This window comes from Leguminivora glycinivorella, chromosome 3 (assembly GCF_023078275.1).
Source record: "Leguminivora glycinivorella isolate SPB_JAAS2020 chromosome 3, LegGlyc_1.1, whole genome shotgun sequence".
Taxonomy (NCBI): Eukaryota; Metazoa; Arthropoda; class Insecta; order Lepidoptera; family Tortricidae; genus Leguminivora; species Leguminivora glycinivorella.
In genome coordinates this window covers 15304983-15326054 of record NC_062973.1, presented here as the reverse complement: position 1 = coordinate 15326054, position 21072 = coordinate 15304983, and the positions used below count along the sequence as shown (strand labels likewise).

The following is a 21072-nucleotide window of genomic DNA, read 5'->3' as shown; positions in this document are numbered from 1 at the left end:
AAAGACGGACAACTCAGTGGATTTCACTGAGTTCATTTGACACGCTAAGTAGATACGTTTGCTTGATCTATGGTTTATGCCTAATAATTTCCCAATGAAGAATTTGCCACAAAACAAGTCGGCTTCGCATGGGAGCCTGTTTACTTACACATTTTTCAGATTTCAGTGCAATTCATACATAACTGACGGATGCATTGTCAAAAGCGGTAAGCAGATCACATGCAACATCTCAAGTGTTAGTTCTTAATAATTAACCCTTAACCCTTCGTCTGTGTCTGTCAAAAAATTGTCATAAAACAATTAACTTCGATATATTATTTTAAAGTCCAACGCCTTATGTTAGGATCCTTATCAAACACAGACGAAGGGTTAAGGAATTAAAAGGAAACATGTATCGTGACAGATTGCTAGCCCATCCCATCCCACCGTCAACTACTATTACGACATAATTGCTACTTAAGGCTACTTTTAGCTCGTATTAATCACAAATCAATGTATAAAATGTCTGTTGAATGTTTATTTTTTGTCATGGGTGTTTACTAAACTTGCATAAGGTACAGTGAGGCAAATCTCGACTGGGGGGCAATTGTAACTAGTCCACTTTTTCCATTATTACACTATGATGTTGAGTTCTACATGTATTCACTGAACACGCCTACCATATTTAACCGGTGGACACTCTATTTAATAACGCAAATATTGTAAAACATGGAAGAAATGGAGCAATTACATTTGTCCCCCAGTCGAGATTTGCCCCACTGACCTTATACTGAACTTTTAAATTTGTCCAAATAAAATTACAACTTAATTACGCGAAAGGGATAATCGCGCATGGTTGGTTGTTATCGGGCCCCAAAATGTGTTTAAAACGCCATTATCATTGTTTGTTTCACATAATTAAAATGATTACAGAGCTTAAATAAAGCTCTATTGTTCGTTGTTTGGATTCAAAATAACAGGGCTGGACCTTTGTGTGGCAAATGAATCACCAAAGTCGGAATGCCTGTACTTTTTTTTAATTTTTTGCAGAAAATTATAGGTTTAGGATTTTTCAACATTGATTGGCGACAAAATTTCTTCATGTTTGTGTAAATGAATGAGCTGTCTACTAGTAACTAGTGTGCGTAGCCTAATGCACAAACGCTCACGAAACGAAACGCTCGTAGATATCTCTATCGCTCTTGCGTATTGGCGCGACAGAGCCTTTCGCGGCGTTTCGTTTTCGTTTCGCGTCGTAGAAATGCCATTCGGCTACGGGGCCAGGTCAAGAGCCAAGAGCTGAACAAATGAGTGAATGAAAATATGCATGTGTGTGACAAATTAACCAATATACTCGTAATAGAAGCTCTTGACAGTTACGACACTACGACTGTTATGTATACTGAATGAGATATGTCACTAACACAGTCAAATCCCCTAAGATATTTAGCTACCTACCTAAAGTATAAATAAATAGATAAATAGAGGCGCCATCTGTCATAATCTTTGGTTGACTGATAGAGTAAAAGTACTGTGTAGGTCTAAATACGGTGTGGCATGAACAAGAGATTTTCTTAAGTGGAATTGGTCTTTAGACCCCAGTGGAGCAACCAATATTTTTAACCGACTTCAAAAAAGGAGGAGGTTCTCAATTCGACTGAATGTTTTTTTTTTGTATGTATGTTATTCGATATCTACGAGAATCATGGACCGATTTTCAAATTTTTTTTTTCATTCGATCAGGTATAACCCCGAGATGGTCCCATTGGCACCAAGTCGGGGTCTGATGATGGGATCTTGGAGAAATCGAGGGAACTGCTCAAATGTTATAGGCACATGTAATGTTTTTAGTGTATTTTTCAAAGGTACACCAGTATTTACGCCTGATGGTGATAACTTTATGTGGCTGAGCTGATGATGGAAGGTCAACTCCTCAATGGTTAGGAGTTAAAGGATAATTCTTTCACTACTGTACATATATTCGGACTGATACATAGAATATCAATAGGAACCACTAAAAATCAACAAATAAATAAACTTTTTAACAAAAAATAAAACCGCCTTAAAAAATAAGCGCGTTACAAAACACGGAGAAACTAAAAAGCAAAAAATAATAAACCTTTGAATTCAGATTTCTTATCGGATTGCAATAATCTAAACATCCAAATCATAAATAAATCAATTATTTTTGGAGTCGGTGCCAGCCTGCGTATGGTTGGGTGGAGCAAACAGGAATAGCAAGGCGATGAACAGGTCTGGTACCGACTACAAAAGTAATTGATTTGGATGTTTAGATTATTGCAATCCGATAAGAAATCTGAATTCAAAGGTTTATTATTTTTTGCTTTTTAGTTTCTCCGTGTTTTGTAACGCGCTTATTTTTTAATTTACATTCTGAGGGGGAGTCTGGAAATGGGGGCTTGGGCGGGGACTTCCTTCCTAAACTTAGTACAAATATTTAAGTGTAGGCCATACCGTCCGGGTGTATGTGAGGTATGAGTGAGCCGCGGCGGCGCCGGCACCAGTCTGACCGCGCATCACGAACAGCTGCGCACGCGCTGCCTGCCCAGCACGTCGCCACCTGCGACGCGCCGCCCTCGCACGCGCTGTCTGACACCTCCCTAAAATCATACCTTGTTTAGATAAGGTAAAGTGAAAGCTTAGAATCCAACAAGACAAGTCCAGCAAGAACCTACACTTAGCTCACTAGATAACCGCCATGTGGGATTTTGATTTGACGATCATTTTCCCGATAGGCATTTCAGTGAACGGTTTGATAGTGAAAAGTCTCGCCAAAATGGTCTCACCGGAAGATCACTTTTTAGTCAAAGGTAATGTGCAATATAATAAAAATATCCTAAAAATAGCTCCCTACGCGTATAAACATTTTTGAAGTTAACAATATCAGTAGGTACCTATTTGAAAGCCTTTTCTATTCACTACAGAAACTACGCCCTTTGTCGTCTCAGCCCGGGTCTCTACTTACTCTCTGAAAACAGTCTTATTCTTGAATAAGTTTATACAGAAAAGAAATGTTTATTTCCAAAATGACTGTTCAATACACTGAATATAGTAGGATGTCTTTTTATTGTTATACAGTGTGTATTTCTTTTTCAGGTGGAACTAAAAGGATCTCTTTATTTCTATTTAAGGATTTCTTAGTGCCCTGAAGTAAGTTTAAATATCAATAGGTACTTTTTAAAGTAAATGCATTATTGCAATTACAATACAATCTCTTGAAATATAAGGTACAACACGAAATACCTAATAAATAAACCTCCAATGTTTATAAGCCTGGCTTAGACCTATTGCCGAAGCCAGCATTCGCCGTAAACACAATAATTCAAATTGATTTGGTTGGAAATTATCATAACGTGCATGAAATTCGTCTGGAAATCACAAAACATGAGTCAGCAGTTCTTAAAAAGTTTGTACAATAATTAAGGAAAAGTTAAATATGTTTTTTTATTCCTATTTTGTTACCAAGATTTTTTTGATGAAATAATTTCGATGAAGGTTCTCTATAGTATCTATATTTTCCTAATTATGACAATTATCCTGTATATATCTTACGAAAGTCGACTTATAGTACTAAATGTTGGTAACAAAATAGGATCAATTAAGATTTGCTGAGGTGGCTATGTACAAACTTTTTGAGAACTGCTGTAGTATTAAATTGTCGCATCTGAATACGGCTCTAGTATAAAACAATTTTCACAGAGATCGAAAAACTCAACGCACATTGACTGTAACTTTTCAACTTATTCTCGAAACAAATGCCAGTTTACAAAGAAAAGTTTTATTGGCTCGCGTCGTTATTGGCTTCATTCGTGAGAAGTTCTTGAAAGGACATTGGTAAACTGTTTTAATGACGCCATTATCTCATATTTTATTTAGTAAGTACGGTAAAATGATTGTCTATAGGCTACTAGACTCTTATTTAATTTGGCAGAATAAATGATTGCCTTCTGTAATACTTGACATAAGAAACTCAAATCCATAGGTACGACATACCCTTTGTACCAGCATCGCCGTGATCTGGTTCGCAGCCCGTAGCCACAGTCAGCGTTGCAAGCGCTCCACTCCCCCCACTCCTCCCAATGTGGTCGCTCAGGAAGCTCTTCAACTCTGTCCTCACTTCTGACCCCGTGTCCTGGCATTGGTTCACACACTCGGTCCACGCACCACTGTAACAATTTATTGTGAGATCACATTAGTATGTGATTATTATGGGTCGTAGTTGGAACCATATAGGTAATTATAGGTATAGGTAAGTAGAACCCCCATATCTAGCGTAATAGCGTAGCCAACTGTATTGAAAAGCCTGACCCCGCGTCGGTGCGACGTCTTTTTTCATTTAGTTGGCCGGACGCTACGCTCGCGAGTCGCTAGATGTGGGGTTTTCATAACTAGGTATCGTAATAAATTAATTTATACGTAGATTTTTCATGTAATTATTAATTAACGTTCATATTTCTGTTATAAACCCGAGCTAATCCAGCTGGATTCGGTCTTTTATATGTAGCTTATTGGATTGGTCATGACTCGTTGAAATGAGACGTTACAAATAAGAAGACATAAACAAGAAGGAGGTGCTACGAAATCGTCTTATCTCAGCATATTGCTGGCGACTTCCAGCGCTGATCTTCCGATCAGACCATCCGGTGAAACAATCACGACAGGTAACAAAAATGATAAAAAAACATACATTATAGAAAATTACAGAAGCATATAGAAGCAAGTTACATTATATAAAATCCTGTTGTACCTTTTTGGTACGGAACCCTAAAAACACAAATTATACTACATGCTTTTAAACCTAAAATTAATGATTACGATTCCATAATTGCGTAGCTCTGAAAATGGCAACTCTATAAATGTATTTACCCTATAAATGGTTTATTTATCTCTTAACACAACTTTTTTCTAAAAGATATCGCATTAGCGCGAGACCTTGTAGATAAGTACCTACATACAATATTTACAGCCGCACTAAAACTTTCTGTCGTAAATTTCTACCGGAATGTCCGCTCCCAACATATGGCTAAGTGTTTATTTCTGTTTTATCAGTTGAATAAAATTTAGCAATATTATTTGCTAGTTAGGGTACCTATAACATTTACATAAATGTAGCAGATAAAACGAGTTCAACTAAAGAAATAAACTATGTAACTGCTGCCCCTCTAGCACAACTTGCCTTGTCACACGCGAGTCCATACTTGAAGTCGCGCATGATGTATGGACTCGCGCGCGACAAGGCAAGTTGTGCTAAAGGGTCAGAGCAATGTTAAAATTGCTGGGAAAGGCATATAACATTAGAATGTGTCCTGATTTCTTTACTCTCAAATAAATTACGGAGTGTTTCAGTGATTTATTCAAGCATTTACAGGATTTACTAGGTAACTTTTAAATATCTGACGAGAACTGTTTCATTTCAAACCGTTTCGTTATTGGTTATACAAGGGGGCAAAGTTGTATTTTAACACCGAGTGTGGAATTGAAAAACGAGGAAGGGAAAGGAATCTATAGTTGAACCACGAGCGAAGCGAGTGGTTCGAGAATAGAATCCTGAACTTGCGAGTTTTTTAACACACGAGAAGTAAAATACATTTGCACCCGAGTGTAACACAAAACTTTTCCTCTCACTATAGCGAGGAAACTACAACGCAAAGATTGCGTTTATCACTGCTTCCAGTAGTTCCACAGGTGGCAAATCATCTTTATTACTAGATTCACCTACTGTTATCAACTTATCAACTTTACCCACTAGTGGATAAAATGAGTTTTTACCCGCTGGTATTAAAGGAAAACACCTGTTTCCGAGCTAGTGAGGGAAAAAGATATTTTTTTCGTATAAATTTGTACCTAAGTACGATCACACCTATGTACATACTGAGAGAGTACACAAGTATAAACCATATAAAAGTAGGAACATATTTACAGTAAGTATATTCTACGCAGGTCGCAAAATTTGAGACTCCCAATCAACGAATTGCGCTGGTAAAATAGTTTTCCCGAGCATCTGCATGAGAATAGGCAATATTTACGATGCTATGCTACGCCCGCGGCGAGGCGAGCGCTCGATTTGTAACAAATTAAATAAGCGCCGTAGTTTAGGCCATTTACACACGACGACTTTTGTGGAGATACAGGGACCGATTTTTATTTTCCATTTTGTCACTCGAATATCTGTGAGAACGGCAATAATAAATAAATAATAATAAATAAATATTATAAAACATCTATGATTCAGGAAAAAATATCTGTGTTCATCAATCAATCAATCAAATATATTTATTTCGTCATCACAGGTAACAGTTAGGTGACAATATGTTATATTATTTATATCAGCCATGATGAGCCGTGTAGGCGTACGAAATATAATTTGGCAATATATTTACAAAGCAGATCGAATAGTTATTTGTTGAATAGTCAAATTAACTGCTTTAAAATTGATAAAAGTAGGGGTAAAGTTGTATTTTAACGTCGAGTGTGGAATTGAAAAACGAGCAAGTGAAAGGATTCTATAGTTGAACCACGTATAACAAATAACTATTGTTATACAAGGGGGTAAAGTTGTATTTTAAGCGAATTGAAAAACGAGCAAGTGAAAGGATTCTATAGTTCGAGCGAATAGAATCCTGAACTTGCGAGTTTCTTAACACACGAGAAGTAAAATACATTTGCACCCGAGTGTAAGACAAAACTTTTCCCCTCACTATAGCGAGGAAACTACAACGCAAAAAATGCGTTTATCACTCTGCTTCCTGTAGTTCCACAGGTGGTAAATCATCTTTATTACTAGATTCACCTACTTTTATCAATTTTCAAGCAGTTCATTTGACTTTATTCAAGGTCAAATTACTCTACCCCCTAGTGGATAAAATGCGTTTTTACCCACTGGTATTAAAGGACAAAACACGTGTTTCCGAGCTAGTGAGGGGAAAATACATTTACATAATATTTACATTAAATAATTTATATTCAAAGTACACATGCAATGTCAGGGAAAAATCAGAAAAAATATGGTAGGTATTTATGTCAAATCACACAAATATCACACAAATAAATATTATTATCTTTGATAGAAATTAGGAATCTAGCGGCAATAACTAATCGTTTTCAATCCGAAGAATAACGACTATCAGTTAATTTGTGAGCAACTATGAACTAACCTGCAATAAACGTGTTAAATAAAATCGCGGCCTTCGAACATGTTATTATGCAAGTTAGTAAGTACGTGCTCAAATTAACAAAAAAAATGATTATTTTGACATTTCTGACCGCCAACATTAAACATTAATCAATATTCAAAGTTATTCATGATATCACATACTTTGAGGTTGTTTCATTCGCTAGTATTGATGCTGGCTGTACCTACATAGCTACTCAGCCGTCGAACAGCGATCGGATCGCGGAGCATTCGCGCCAACATTCCTCGTATCGTACGAGGCGCGCGTGTGTCGGCATAAAACCGTCAACGTGAAAAGCTCACGAATATTTTACACATGCACATTTTAGCTGGGTGTCGCTGATAACACATGTTTTATCTATGCACGGCAGGTTGTAGCAGTAAATAGGAGTAGACAATTTTGATGTAGCGATGTTTTTGTTAATAGAGAGCGAGTTAATACACTGTGTACTTTTTAATTTTAAGTCGTTAATATGTTTATGATCAACCACAGTGGAAACTTAATTGATCAATTGTTTCTGATTTTTGTGGGAAAGTTTGTCTAAAATGTAACTTGGAAATCATATATTAGGTAATTTACACATTACATTTTTTACGTGTTATATTTTTCTAAAAATCGTTATGTACAGCTCTCATATTAATATTCAAACACGTTTATCTAAACTACCTAGGTTCATAAAATGTTGAATCATTGGATTTTTACTTTGAGGATTTCTTAATTCGAGAGGACAGGTGCCGTAGCCGCATGGCATTTCTGCGACACGAAACGAAACGAAACGCCGCGAAAGGTATAGTCTGGTTCTGTCGCGCTAATACGCAAGAGCGATAGAGATAGATATCTACGAGCGTTTCGTTTCGTTAGCGTTTTGTGAGCGTTTGTGCCATTCGGCTACGTACCCAAGTAAACTTGGATGACTTTCTAAATTTATACAAACTAAATAAGTTGTTTTGTTTGCTTCTCAAGTTGAAAGTAAACCTTTTATCCATCGGTTACTCCAAACTTCGGAACATTATTGGCTTGGCTTAAACTCTTCGGAGCTGACGAGAGGTCGAATGTTCCGTAAGCTTTAACAATAAGAGTAGCGTTTCAACGCCCTTTGCACAAAGGAGCTGGCCATAAAGAGAAGGGCTCGCAAAGTTTTCTAATACCCAAAGTACTCTAAGGGAAGATGGTAAAGTGCCTAATGATTAAAATGTCAACTTCGTCGCTTTGATAAGATCTTTCAAACTTTATTTAACGAATTTACGGATTAAAAAAAAAGTCTTTGTTTCACAGCCGGTATTGCACCGAGCTTGTATCGGTTTTAGCTCAGTTAAATTGAAATGTTTCACGTTGAAACGGATGCGGGGCTTTGCAATGGCCATTTTATACCGGACCAGCTCGGATATCAGCCTGCAGCTAATAACACAATACACTGCTCGTTCAATCAGTTTGCCAGTTCAATTTGACAGGTAGTTTTTAACTTCCGTATTCAAGATAATTCTTTCTGTATTCGCGTTTCAATGTAATGCTGCCAAACATTAGTATGATTGACATGTACAGTAGCGGAAAATAATTTATTATATTTTTTAGTACCTACACATTTGCATACTTATTTCATAAATTAAAAAAAAAACGGCTATTGCGATGTCGATGAAATCAAGCGTATGAAAAAGATGATTTGGCAACTTAAGGTTCATTTTTAGAACAAATCGTATGCCTGAGTTATGCAGGGTAGCCCTTTGGGCCTCAAATAATAGAATAACGATGTGGTTTCATTTTTATACCAACGACTTCTGAAATTGAAAAAACAATCCATCTACATTATATTATTAGTAGGATTCGATATTTTGTGTTCTTATAATAAGAAATTCAATATTAGTAACATACACAATTGGTGTGTGTAGTCTCTAATCCGCAAAGGCTCTCGTGGATGTCCACGGGCCACATGCAGTGAGTCCTAAGACTCGTAAGTATTCAAATACATATTTGTAATAATCATACAATAGTAGTTTAGTTGATATAAAGTCTAATTTTAAGAATTTTCGACTTATTGTTTTCGATATATAGTCACTTTGATAGATTTCTTTCCGCTACTGTATGTACCAGAAACTTGAATTGGGTAGAACTTTGAGCTTTCTGCATGAATGTGTGCGCGCACAGATCCGCCGACACGGTTCCTGTGACATGTTTTACGTCGCTGGTTACCTAGCCGGACTAGCAGCGCGTGCCGTCGGCACTCGTTGGGGTGAGCACGGTGCGACACAACCGCCGACACGGTCTTGACATCATCCACGTCGCTGGTTACCTGGCGGGTCCGCAGGCCGTCGCTTTGAACGGCACACGTTGGGCTGAGAATGTGCGTATACAGCCACCGAATTGTTCCTATAGTTTGTTATATTTTAGTTTCGAAACCGAAATCCGATGAAATTGTAATACGAAGAACCATGAACAATTCCAGCCGCCGACCCGGTCTGATATGTTCCACGTCACTGGTTACTGACTAGGTACTAACACCACACCGATAGTTACCTGGCCGGGTCCGCAAGGAGTGCCGTCGAGCGGCGCGCCGCGTTTTGAGCGGCACACGTTGGGCTGGACACGGTGTGCGCACCACAGCCGCCGACATGCCGACCGCACCTTCACTGATTTGCACACCGAAAATCTATGGACAAATTGTAAATATGTACAAACTTTGCACTATTGTGCTTTTATGAATTTCACATAGCTACAAAACATCTGCTGGCTTAGTCTTAGCTTCTACTTTGTATTGTCTCGATATTTTGCCATGGCTCACGATCATCCTGATTCTTGAGATTTTTCCTATTAATATCAATTTCCTGAAATTTACTTACTATAGTTTTTACTTTTAAGCTTTGTGGCCTATAGGTATATCTTATGGAGGAAGTCAGTCACTCAAAATTCTTGTTAGTGAAAATGAAAACGTATTCTTATTTTTCCGAAGCTTGCTGTTATAACTTCTTACACTTTGTTTTTTTTTGCTCGATGTCGACAGAGCAAATGTTAAAGTTGAAAAGTATATTTTACCGTTCTTAAAGCCGGGCCAAAGGTTTGGTTTTGGACAGCGAATAAAGAGCTCACTCCGGCAACAAAGAGGGCATCGTGAAAGAGTGAGCGTTGGCTCTGCCCCTTTGTACGGTACTTTTTCATTTCAATTTGTAAGAGAACTGTATATTTAATGTACCGATCTGATCTGTTTGACTTTCAGTATTAGCCTCCCGATTCTCCCGAAAGGTAGGAACTCTGCCATATAAATTGTGAAAGGAATGTGTTTTTCAGGGCAACTTGTGCAATAAATTGGGGAGACAATAAAGGATATAAACCATGTCAAATGCACGTGGAAATAAAAGGTAATGTTTGAAAATTGTTGGTCGTATTTTTGTGGATATAAGAGAAATGAGTTTTTAAACAAACGTTGAATTTCCTTTATTACTTTAAAGTGCCAAAAGGTCTAAGTGGATTGGATTAAAATAGGTATTAAATAAATTGAGTCATGACATTTTATTTAAATGTATTATTTGTTTGTCGGCGCGACTATGTAACCATAAGTGAATATATAGACAGTGTATAAAATACTAGCTTTTGTCCGCGGCTTCGCTCGCGTTACAAAGAGACAAAAAGTAGCCTATGTCACTTGCCATCCCTTGGACTATATCCACTTAAAAAATCACGTCAATTCGTCGCTCCGTTTTGCCATGAAAGACGGACAAACAAACAACACACACACTTTTCCATTTATAATGTAATTAGTATGGATTATATTATTAAATCTCTCTGCCAGATTTCTTGTCTGCAGTTATATATTGACCCTTAATTATACTCATCAGCCGCTTGAACTCCTAGACGTGATCGTCCAACTGTAATGACAGTAATGGATCTCGACTGTGGCTCTAATCCCCCATAAGGGGATTGCGCAAAAACCTTTGTGAGCTCGTCCTCGTTTTATTTGGCTACACACTGTTGTTTGGTAGCGCGCAGTAAATTTTCTATGAGGATTATCCTTCCCCAGACGAACCCACTGCGAGTATTTTTACGTCGATATAAAAAATCTAAAACGTGAATCGGCGGGCGTGATTTTGCTCGCAAAATAATGAAGACGTACAGTCAGCTGCAGAAATGCATGGAGAAATTGTGAATGAATTCACTGATAAGTTCGCCATGCACTTTTGCAGCTCACTGTACATATATACTGTTACTAATATCGCACATTAAGAACGCCGCAAACATATCTGACACAATCTTATTTCTAGAGCCATTAAGAGGGTATCAGATATTTATGCAACCTTCTTTTATACCGATATTATTGCTTGAATGTTCCTACTGTATTTTGTGAATAATTATTTATTCCTTGAATGAACATTAACTGTTAAATCATTTATAGCAGTGTTTATGTTAGTGGTACCTACCTACAGGAGGGTAATAAACGTATTAGAGCAAATCTACATAATAATGTAATATGACTAATATGCATAAGTAATTATTAATTTTGTTCGGTGTCTATTAAGAGCATCGCATCATATACCTACAATGATACAAATCCTGCGCTTTAATTCGTACTTCGATTCTTTGATGCCACGCCGACCTGATTAATCTGGAGGGCGCCGGGTTGTATTGGTAATTACTCTCTTTCATTTCACCCAAAGATTGAGATAGGACTATTGTGTCAGTACTGAATTATTTGGAATAACAACCAACTGTATTTGGGAGATTAGTCTTAATTAAATCTTGATATTTTCACTAAAACAGTTAATTACTGTCTTGACTAGGCGACTGTTGATAAAAAGGTTAATAATTAGAGTATATAATATCTTCTGCTCTGTTGTTTGTGTAGCTATCATTAGCTGCCAAAGTTTCCGTAGCGCTACATTCTTATCTAGTTCAGGTGCCGTAGCCGGATGGCATTTCTGCGACGCGAAACGAAAACGAAACGCCGCGAAAGGTAGTCTAGTTCTGTCGCGCCAATACGCAAGAGCGATAGAGATATGTACGAGCGTTTCGTTTCGTGAGCGTTTGTGCCATTCGGCTACGTACTCTGTTGTTCAAATATCATTGGCTGCTAGCTATCATTGGCTGCCAAAGTTTTCGTAGCGCTACATTCTTATATCCAGTTCAGTCGTTTTGTGTTTTGAAGACTGGCTACGCACACATAATCCGCCGATCGGGATCTCGACACCCAATAAATGTGTTAAGTCTTAGGGTGCTTTTCACATCATGTACGTAATACGTGGATATTTTTGATATCCATCAATCATGTTCATTAATCCACGTTATCCATGTAGCACGCGTGAGAACAGGGAAAAGAGAGGGTTGAACTAAGCTGACTGACTGGTTGACTGGTGGATTATGTATTAGACCAAAGACATATGTAACTCCGTATAGACAGATAAAGTCTAAGAAAAAACGTACTTCAAAACCATAAAGTAAAAGGTACGGTGGCCTAGATGGCGTTACACCTTTGGGGGACGCTCGACTAGGTGGCGCTAATATTAATATCTGACATTTTAATACATATCAATCCAGCTAAGAATATGGGCCAAATTGGCAAAATTGAGGTTCAAAAGTTTTAAGCCTATGTCGAGAGGTGGCAATCTATGCACTGTAATTACATATTTTACTTTGTCAGTCTCTCGATCCTCTTTGATTAAACATAAAGAAGCAAAGGAAATGCAAAAAAATTCAGACATGTTTAGTACCATGGAACAATCTTGTAATAGCGTTCATGTATCACAGGATAGGATTGTTAAATAGTTTCATAAATAATGACAAATCAATGGCTCTATTGCTGTGTGCTGAGTGGCGTGTGTGACTCAACTCAATCCCATATAGTTGTGTCCGGATTTACCACTCAAACTCGATAATCGCTTTAGTAAGCAGATTGATTTGCGATACAAGTGCAATCATACGTTTTCACTCTATATAGGTTGAGTCACACAAACTTCGGTAGGTATTGTTGTTGTTGTTGTATGTCCTAAGGCACCCCATAGGTGCATAGGGCCTCCACAAGATCCTTCCACGCCTTTCTATCTTGAGCCACCGCCTTGGCCTCGTTCCAGCTCAGTCCATATTCCCTCAGCTCGTTCTCAAAGCTGGAGGCGGCTCCAGGTGTGTACGGGGCGTTTGCGAGCCCTCTTTCCTCCTTGAGGCCGCCACTCAAACGCGATACTGGCGCTGTTAGTAGCTCCTCTTCGAAGGGTATGACCGATCCATCTCCATTTCCGCAGAGCCACTTCCTGGGCGATCGGAGGTTGTCGGCACATACTCCACAGATCCTCATTTCTTATAGTTTTCTGCCAAAAGATACGGAGGATCGACCGGAGGGACTTATTGACAAACACTTGAAGTTTGCGCGTCAGCCCCTTTGTCACTCTCCATGTCTCACAGCGTACAGCGTCGGTAGGTATTATACTTCTATATCAAAGATACTAATAATCCTTTTTCCAAATGAGATCACTTGAGCTATTTGAGAACTAGATGATGTGAATTACATGACATTGCATTATTTGATCCATTGGCTAAATTGGATGTAATCTGGCCTCTATTAGCTAATCGTGAAATCGTTGACCCTGCATATCGTTTTGTAGTTCTCTCTCTTGCGCCAATTAAGAAAAGCGATAGATGAGCATTTTCAGAATTTGAAATCCCCCAATTAGTGTAAGTTGTTAACAAAAACTAAGACACTGTCAGTTTTGTGACGATAATTAAGCATGATGTTTCTATAAAAATATTGTTTTTGTGTTAAATACATAAACTTTAAGCGATAATCTAAATTCAAAATGTGAAAAAAGTAAATTTTTAGACAGATTTTATGCTTGATTGTCGCCACAAAACTGACAGCGAGTTAATTTTTGTTAACAACTTATGTTAATTGGGGGGTCCTTAATTCTGAAAATGCCCAGATAGATAAAACTAAGAATAGATACGGAGTGACAAAAACTACACACTTGGCTCTTAGAGAGCCTGAACTTGAACAATACACCATAATGGGGACACAATGTAACTACTTTCTAGTTAAATCAGTCTATACTCACCCGTCACCGAATTCAGTTCGGCACTGCTCGTCCATAGTGAAGGCGTATTTGGGCAGCTCCCTGGCACCACCCAGCTCCACTCCATCGTCCTGGCTGCGAGTGTGGAGGCACCACCATTTCCTGGAAAACGCAATTAATTTATAGGCTACGTTCGTATAATCCTTCATAAATCGGAATTGAAAATTCAATGTAGGCAGATTATGTCATTCATTTGTAAAACAAAACACAAAAATTTCCCGTGTGGTGGCGGATTAAGAATTTCACAACCCCTTTTCTTCCCTTGGGTATTTTTATGTGCTCTGCCTACCCCTTTATGGGATAAAGGCGTGGTTATGTGTATGTATGTAAAAAGACATCCTAAAGTAATGGTGTTGTATGTATATTTTTGCAGACGATTTCAGCATCGTCTATGATCCAGATACAGAGCAATACTTATTTTTCAAACAGGAAACAAGCGGTTATTTTCAATAGCTATAATAAGGATACAAAAACTGTTGAAAAATTCAATCTGAGTACAAGGCGGTGAATTTAGGTGTTCCCCAGGGCAGTATCTTAGGCGACAATGCCACAATTTTATTTTCTGGGGAAACTATAGACGACAATTTTTGCTCAAATATTAGCAATACAGTAAAGACAGTGGTTGATTGGTTAAAATCTATAAACCTAAACGTAAACTTAATAAAAACAAAGCCTATGCAATTTAGAAACTGCAAACAAACTCCAGCAAATTTGAATGTGATAGAGTCTGGCATTTCGATAGAAGAAGTTGACAACATAAATTTCTTAGGTTTAACAATTGATCCACTGTTAACATGGAAACATCATATAGAGAAGATTAATGGTAAAATTTCCAGTCAGTGTTACGCATTGTCTATATTATCCGAAACGTGTTCTGAGGATGTTGTTATTACCACGTACTACGTCAACGTGTTTTCTCTATTGACATATGTTATAAATTATAACATATGTTATATATTAAAACTTATAATATACTGGGGCAACTCAATGGACGTGCAGACCACTTTCATTTTGCAAAAGAAGTGCTTAAGAATTATTTTTCGCCTTCATCATAGACACTCATTAAGACGTGTTTTCAAGGAGAAAGGTTTTCTAACCCTAACTGGCATATATATATATACGAGCTTTGTAAATTTCTGAAGAGCAACAAGAATTATTTTATAACATTAGCCTCCCTCCGTGACAACTTCCGCTCTCAATACTGTATGATTTAAAATTGCCTCAAGCCAATAATAAAATCTTTGACAAAAGCACATATATTTCTGCCATTGGAGTTTTTAATCAGCTGCCAGATGAATTAAAAATGTTAGAGGACTCCAAATTCATCCCTAGTTTAAAGAAATGGTTAATTAACAATGAATTTTATACCTTAAAAGTCTCCTTTGAAAGATATGACTGATAATTATGATTCGCCAGGACATGATTGCTAATAATGTTTACCTAGTATAGTTTTTTTAGCTTTAAGTGATAACACTAGTTGTAATTTGTAATTTGTTTAGGCACTGGCTTTCTGTGCACCTAGACGGGAACAAGAAATAGTGTACAACTATTTTAAATTGTTTAACTTTTAAGTTTAGTTTTATTTTAATATTAAGTATTCCTTTTGGCTAAAAATCTAAATTTTACTGATATGGGTGTACAACTGTACGTGTTGCCTGAAATAAAACTTTATTTATTTTATTTTATTTTATTTTTATTTTATAATTGTATACCCGAATTGGGTCACCTTTGTAACTTACTAATGTGGAATTAACACCTGTGTAACACGGTTGAACAATAAAGATCTATCTATCTATCTATCTAAGAAGAAATTAGGAATTTTAGTTTGACTAGCGGATATACACTAACCTAGTGGTTAGTGGTTAGTGAAAATGAAATCGATCGGTCCCGTGTTCGAATTCTGTTAAGGCTATTTAAAATAAAATATAAATGAATATTATAGGACATTCTTACACAAATTGACTGAGTCCCACGGTAAGCTCAAGAAGGCTTGTGTGGTGGGTAGGTACTCAGACAACAAATAATAAATAAGAAAACACCCATGACTTAGGAACAAATATCTGTGCTTATCACACAAATAAATGCCCTTACCGGGATTCGAACCCGGGACCGCGGCTTAGCAAGCAGGGTCACTAGGTCACTACCCGCTAGGCCAGACCGGTCGTCGGTTATTTGAATTATTAACACGAAGTTAATAATTGTTTCTGGCTCAGAGATTTAGACTAGGTATATATAATTACTTGATATTAATATTTAATTTTATTATACAATGAATAGTAAAACCTCTCAAATTAGAGCTGACTGTTTAGAGTGCGTCTTCTCGTCTTTAGGTTGTCCTCTTTGTCACGACCTTATTAAAGTGTAGCTCCAAATTGTCACTAATGGCTTCGCTTCTCCTCGTTTCGTCGTGTTGCATATTACGTAATTCGAAATCCCTTAAGGGAAATATCCTATACATAGACAGTTTTAGATCGCTTGAGATATATTACACCATCTTCGTCTTGACGAGTAATGATACTCATTATTTAAAAAAAGAATACTTAGATAGGTAATTTGAATTGTTACCTAAAGTTGCCTTACTCGTTATACCTCAGAGTAGATATTAACTATTCTATAAAGCCCCAGTAGGAATATATGTAAGTATACAATTCCATTAATAGACGACGTCTAGAAGATAACTGTTTAGCATAGAAACCATCTGTAGCATATTATTGTAAAGTTCTTTGTTACAAAGTGATCTCATAGTCCGCATAATAGGCAAACATCCACCATGTGTGCACCCAAATAGATATCACTTCACATACATACCCAGTTGAAACTTAGCTCGCTTGTATTCTCAAGGCGCAGTACTTTAACAAAGTGAGAGCTGTATTCTATTACCAGGAATATTGATCATGAGGACAACTTTATAAATGTAGCAAGTCAACTAACTTAATGGGCTTCGTTGTGCTCGGTGCTCGGTGCGCCCCATTCACTCCAGTTAAGCTCATTAAAGAAATTCAACTCGATCTGACGTTTTTCCGTTTAAATAGATGCGTCACATTCGTACAAGATCTTTTGGTATTATTATGTGCGTAGCAGAAATTGTAGTCATAAGTATTTTTTGTTATACATGACAATATAGGAGAGATTCCGGCTGTTGTTCTGAGATTCTGTACAAACTTTGCCGAATTTTTATCGAATACATATCTAAATATCGGTGTGTAAATATTTTTAAATTTATTGTCAAATTAATGTTTTACAATTATTACAGAAAATAGGTAGGTACAAATATGTAAAGGAAGGTGTGTAAATATGTAAAGGAAATATGTAGGTATCAATATTTATAAAAGTTCGGAAGTAATCAATCGTGTGTGTGACAATTTTAAAGTTAATTATTAGTGCAGATGATACTTGTTAACAGCCCTATGTTTTATGATTATTAAAATATATTTTCACCACACCAACTGGTAAAGGCTATCTTTGCTATTCGAAAATAGATAGCAAAATTGCATTTTATTCAGAAGATTGCAAAGTAATTTCATACAAATTTTAACTTGATGTCTTAAGCAGGCTGGTAGATTTTACCTATAAATGATAATTTTGAATCATAAATATTTAATAAATTGATGGATTTGATTTAGTTTGATGTTTTATAGCCAGTATTTTGTTCGTGTTGGTGTGGTGAAAAATTTTGTGTTTCACTCGTTGGCAAAGTTTGTTTAACCTTCGTGCCTTGAAACCCTCGCCACGCTCGAGATTCCACTTTTTGAAGAACTCGCTAAGCTCGCAGTTTAATACTGGAATTTTTCGCTTGCTCGGGTATTGCAACAACTTTGCCTCCTTATAAAACAAATAACTATTGTTACGAAGACATCAAAAATACAATTACATCATGAACATTTTACTAATATTTTGTTTGCTCGGTACTTGACAGACTTTACTGGGTTTCAAGTTAAACTTAGGCATTTACACAGCCAATTACTTTTGGAAGAATAACCAAAGAACCGGCCTTGAAGCTCTACAAATATACCAGGCACTGAAATTACTGGAAAGCAGAAACAGTAATTAAGAACGAAAACTAAACTTATCAAGCTTTAACTTAAAAGCAACTGGAATTGCAACTGAGTAGGAACTTCTGAGATTGCTTACTTATACTTAGTATAAATTTAAATTAGGTACTTATAACAGTTATAACTGGCACCATAATACTCATGAAACTTTTCATAGGATATCGCATTTACTTCAATGTTTAATTACCTGTTGTATTTTCTGAGTAACCGCCGAAGTAATTGGAAACGCATAAATAATACACAGCTGAAAAAACTACTAAAGAATAAAAGAACAAATGGACCCAGCCCGCGAATCAAACATAAAACATAGATATATATGGCATTATTTGGGACCTCGGCATTATTGGTTCAGCCCGCAACACGAACCCCGACAGTTTATCATCGAACATTTTCTTTCTTTCCTTCTTGCCTTTCCTTTTTTCCGAGCAATAAAATTTTATTTGCAGTATTTCCACCATATACTTAAATGGATTGATACTGATCACTACGAGTATATGAAAGGAATATTGTCAAGACCCGTCCTCTTGACAATTTCCATTCTGTGGATCTGAAAAAATTGAAAAAAAAATCGTGAAATTGTCCGCCGGACCAGGCCCCGTAGCCGAATGGCATTTCTCCGACGCTAAACGAAAGCGATACGCCGCTGGCTCTGTCGCGCCAATACGCAAGCGCGATACAGATAGATATCTACTAGCGCTTCGTTTCGTGAGCGTTTCGTGAGCGATTGTGCCATTCGGCTAGCCACCCAGGAGAAATTCTGTAGAGCCAGGATTGTTCACGCTATCAACGAGGCACGCCTGTGTCGCTATGAACCGATTCTGAAGGTTTTAACAGACATTCAAAACGGTACTAACCCGGCCTTACCATTTAAATTTTTTTTGTGAATCAAGAGAAAGTCTGAAGAGAAACCAGATCTGTCCACACTACCAACGACGCAGTGACACCACGAATTGGTTCTGCTGGTGGTTTGAATAGAAATTCAGAAAGGTACTGATTTGTCTTTGTGTTGTGTCTAAGAGCAGGCGGAACAGGAGAAGTTCTGAAAAAGTACTACTTAGAGTACTAGGGCTGTCCGCGCTAATATCAACGATGCACACAGTGTCACCGAGAATTAAATTAGTTCTGGTGGTTTGAATAAAAATTCAAAAAGGTACTAACTTAGCCTTGTCGTGTAGTTGTTTCTTAGAGCAGGCGGACCAGGAGAAGTTGTGATGCGACGCTAGTACAGTTGGAGAATTGTTTGCGGAAATAACTGGTCGGTACTAACTTGATTTTGTCGTGTAGTTCTTTCTTGGAGCAGGCGGCAGATCAGGAGAATTTGTGATGCGACGCGAGCACGCCATCTTCAAGCTACAGAATGTTACTGTCGCAGGGAAATGGCCAAAACAGAGATTTCATCAAATCTCTAAGACATCACGCAGGATGTCAAAATGGCGAATCCATTTCATCATTTGTTGTAAGTTCGTTTCGTCCACTTACTGTCGTGGTTCAGGGATTTTATCAGATCCCTAAACAAATCTAGTGAACTGACAAAACGTGGCGTGTCTTGGCCGATTTTGTGATTTCACTGAACAAAGTCAGGGATTTAGTCAAATGACTAAAATTTTCTAGAGAAATGATGAAATTGATTCGTTATTGATTCGTTATATAATGTAATGTCTGTTATAAATCTTTGTTGTCTTTTGTATATTTTCTTTTTTGCTATTTTTTTTTTATTATTGTATTCTTCAATTGTTACCTGTCGTGATTGTTTTCACCGAAAGGCCTCATCGGAAGACCAGCGCTGGAAGTCGCCAGCAACATGCTGAGATGAGACCATTTCGTGGCACTTTTCTCTGGCCTTTTGTGTGGATGTATGATTACTTGTTTGTGTGTCGGTAATTTTTGTGTAAGTATATTATATTGTTATCGTCGTTGTTAAGTGCTTACGAATAAAAATATTTCTATTCTATTCTATTCTATTTTGACATGCTAACATTATGACATCCATTTCTAGTATGGTGTAAGGTATAGCGTTTCAGATAAGTACTCACTTGGCCTTGTCGTGTAGTTGTTTCTTGGAGCATGCGGACCAGGAGAAGTTGTGGAGCGAGGCGAGGACAGTGGGAGCCATGACGGAGCCGCGCTGCGCCGCCGCTGCACACTGGTTCTCGCCGTCGTGCGTGAGGCCCAATCTGGAAACAAAATTTGTGTAATACTGATGAAATATGTTATTACTGCACTTATATAATACTAGCTTTTGCTCGCGGCTTCGCTCGCGTTAAATTCGAAAATTGCGGAATGCTCCATGCAAACTTCCACCCCCATTTTAGGGAAGTGGTGGGTTAGAAAGAGACAAAAAGTAGCCAATGCCACTTTCCATTCCTTCAATTATCTCCACATAAAAAAAAATCACGTCAATTTGTAGCTCCGTTTTTCCATGAAAGACGGACAAACAAACAGACACACACTTTCATTAATTATTATGGATAACTACTGCGGTACTTGGACTATTTGGATTTCTTGTAATGGTAACTACTCCAATAGGTAGTCAAAAACTTAACTCTTCTGAAGTCACATAGTATTTTAAAAGAAAAGAACAACGTGAAATTAATCATTTTAATCAACCTGAAAACATACGTTACCCTACGTGAAACTGTGAAAGTCAACTCTTTAAATGCGGAATTTCTTGCATGCAGTCTTTTAAAAATACTTAAAATACAATACAAATACAATATATCATTTATTCGTGATAAGCGTTACAAAAAATACAATACAAAAACATTTAATTATTACAACACAATATAAAATTGTCGTTTACCA

General features: G+C 37.3%; 1 protein-coding gene across 2 annotated transcripts in view; it reads right to left on the bottom strand.

Annotated features, from left to right (window-relative positions):
- Positions 1-21072, bottom strand: part of LOC125242568 (A disintegrin and metalloproteinase with thrombospondin motifs 3-like) — a 74716-nt gene that overhangs the window by 25630 nt on the left and 28014 nt on the right. Inside the window, exons 5-9 of one of the 2 annotated variants that reach the window (XM_048151342.1) lie at positions 20304-20444; positions 14201-14320; positions 9684-9816; positions 3994-4166; positions 2455-2612 (exon numbers count right to left, since the gene is read on the bottom strand). In XM_048151342.1, the coding sequence (XP_048007299.1) occupies positions 2455-2612; positions 3994-4166; positions 9684-9816; positions 14201-14320; positions 20304-20444 (725 nt within the window). The remainder of the gene's footprint in view (positions 1-2454; positions 2613-3993; positions 4167-9683; positions 9817-14200; positions 14321-20303; positions 20445-21072) is intronic. The other variant, XM_048151343.1, reaches the window with a different exon arrangement.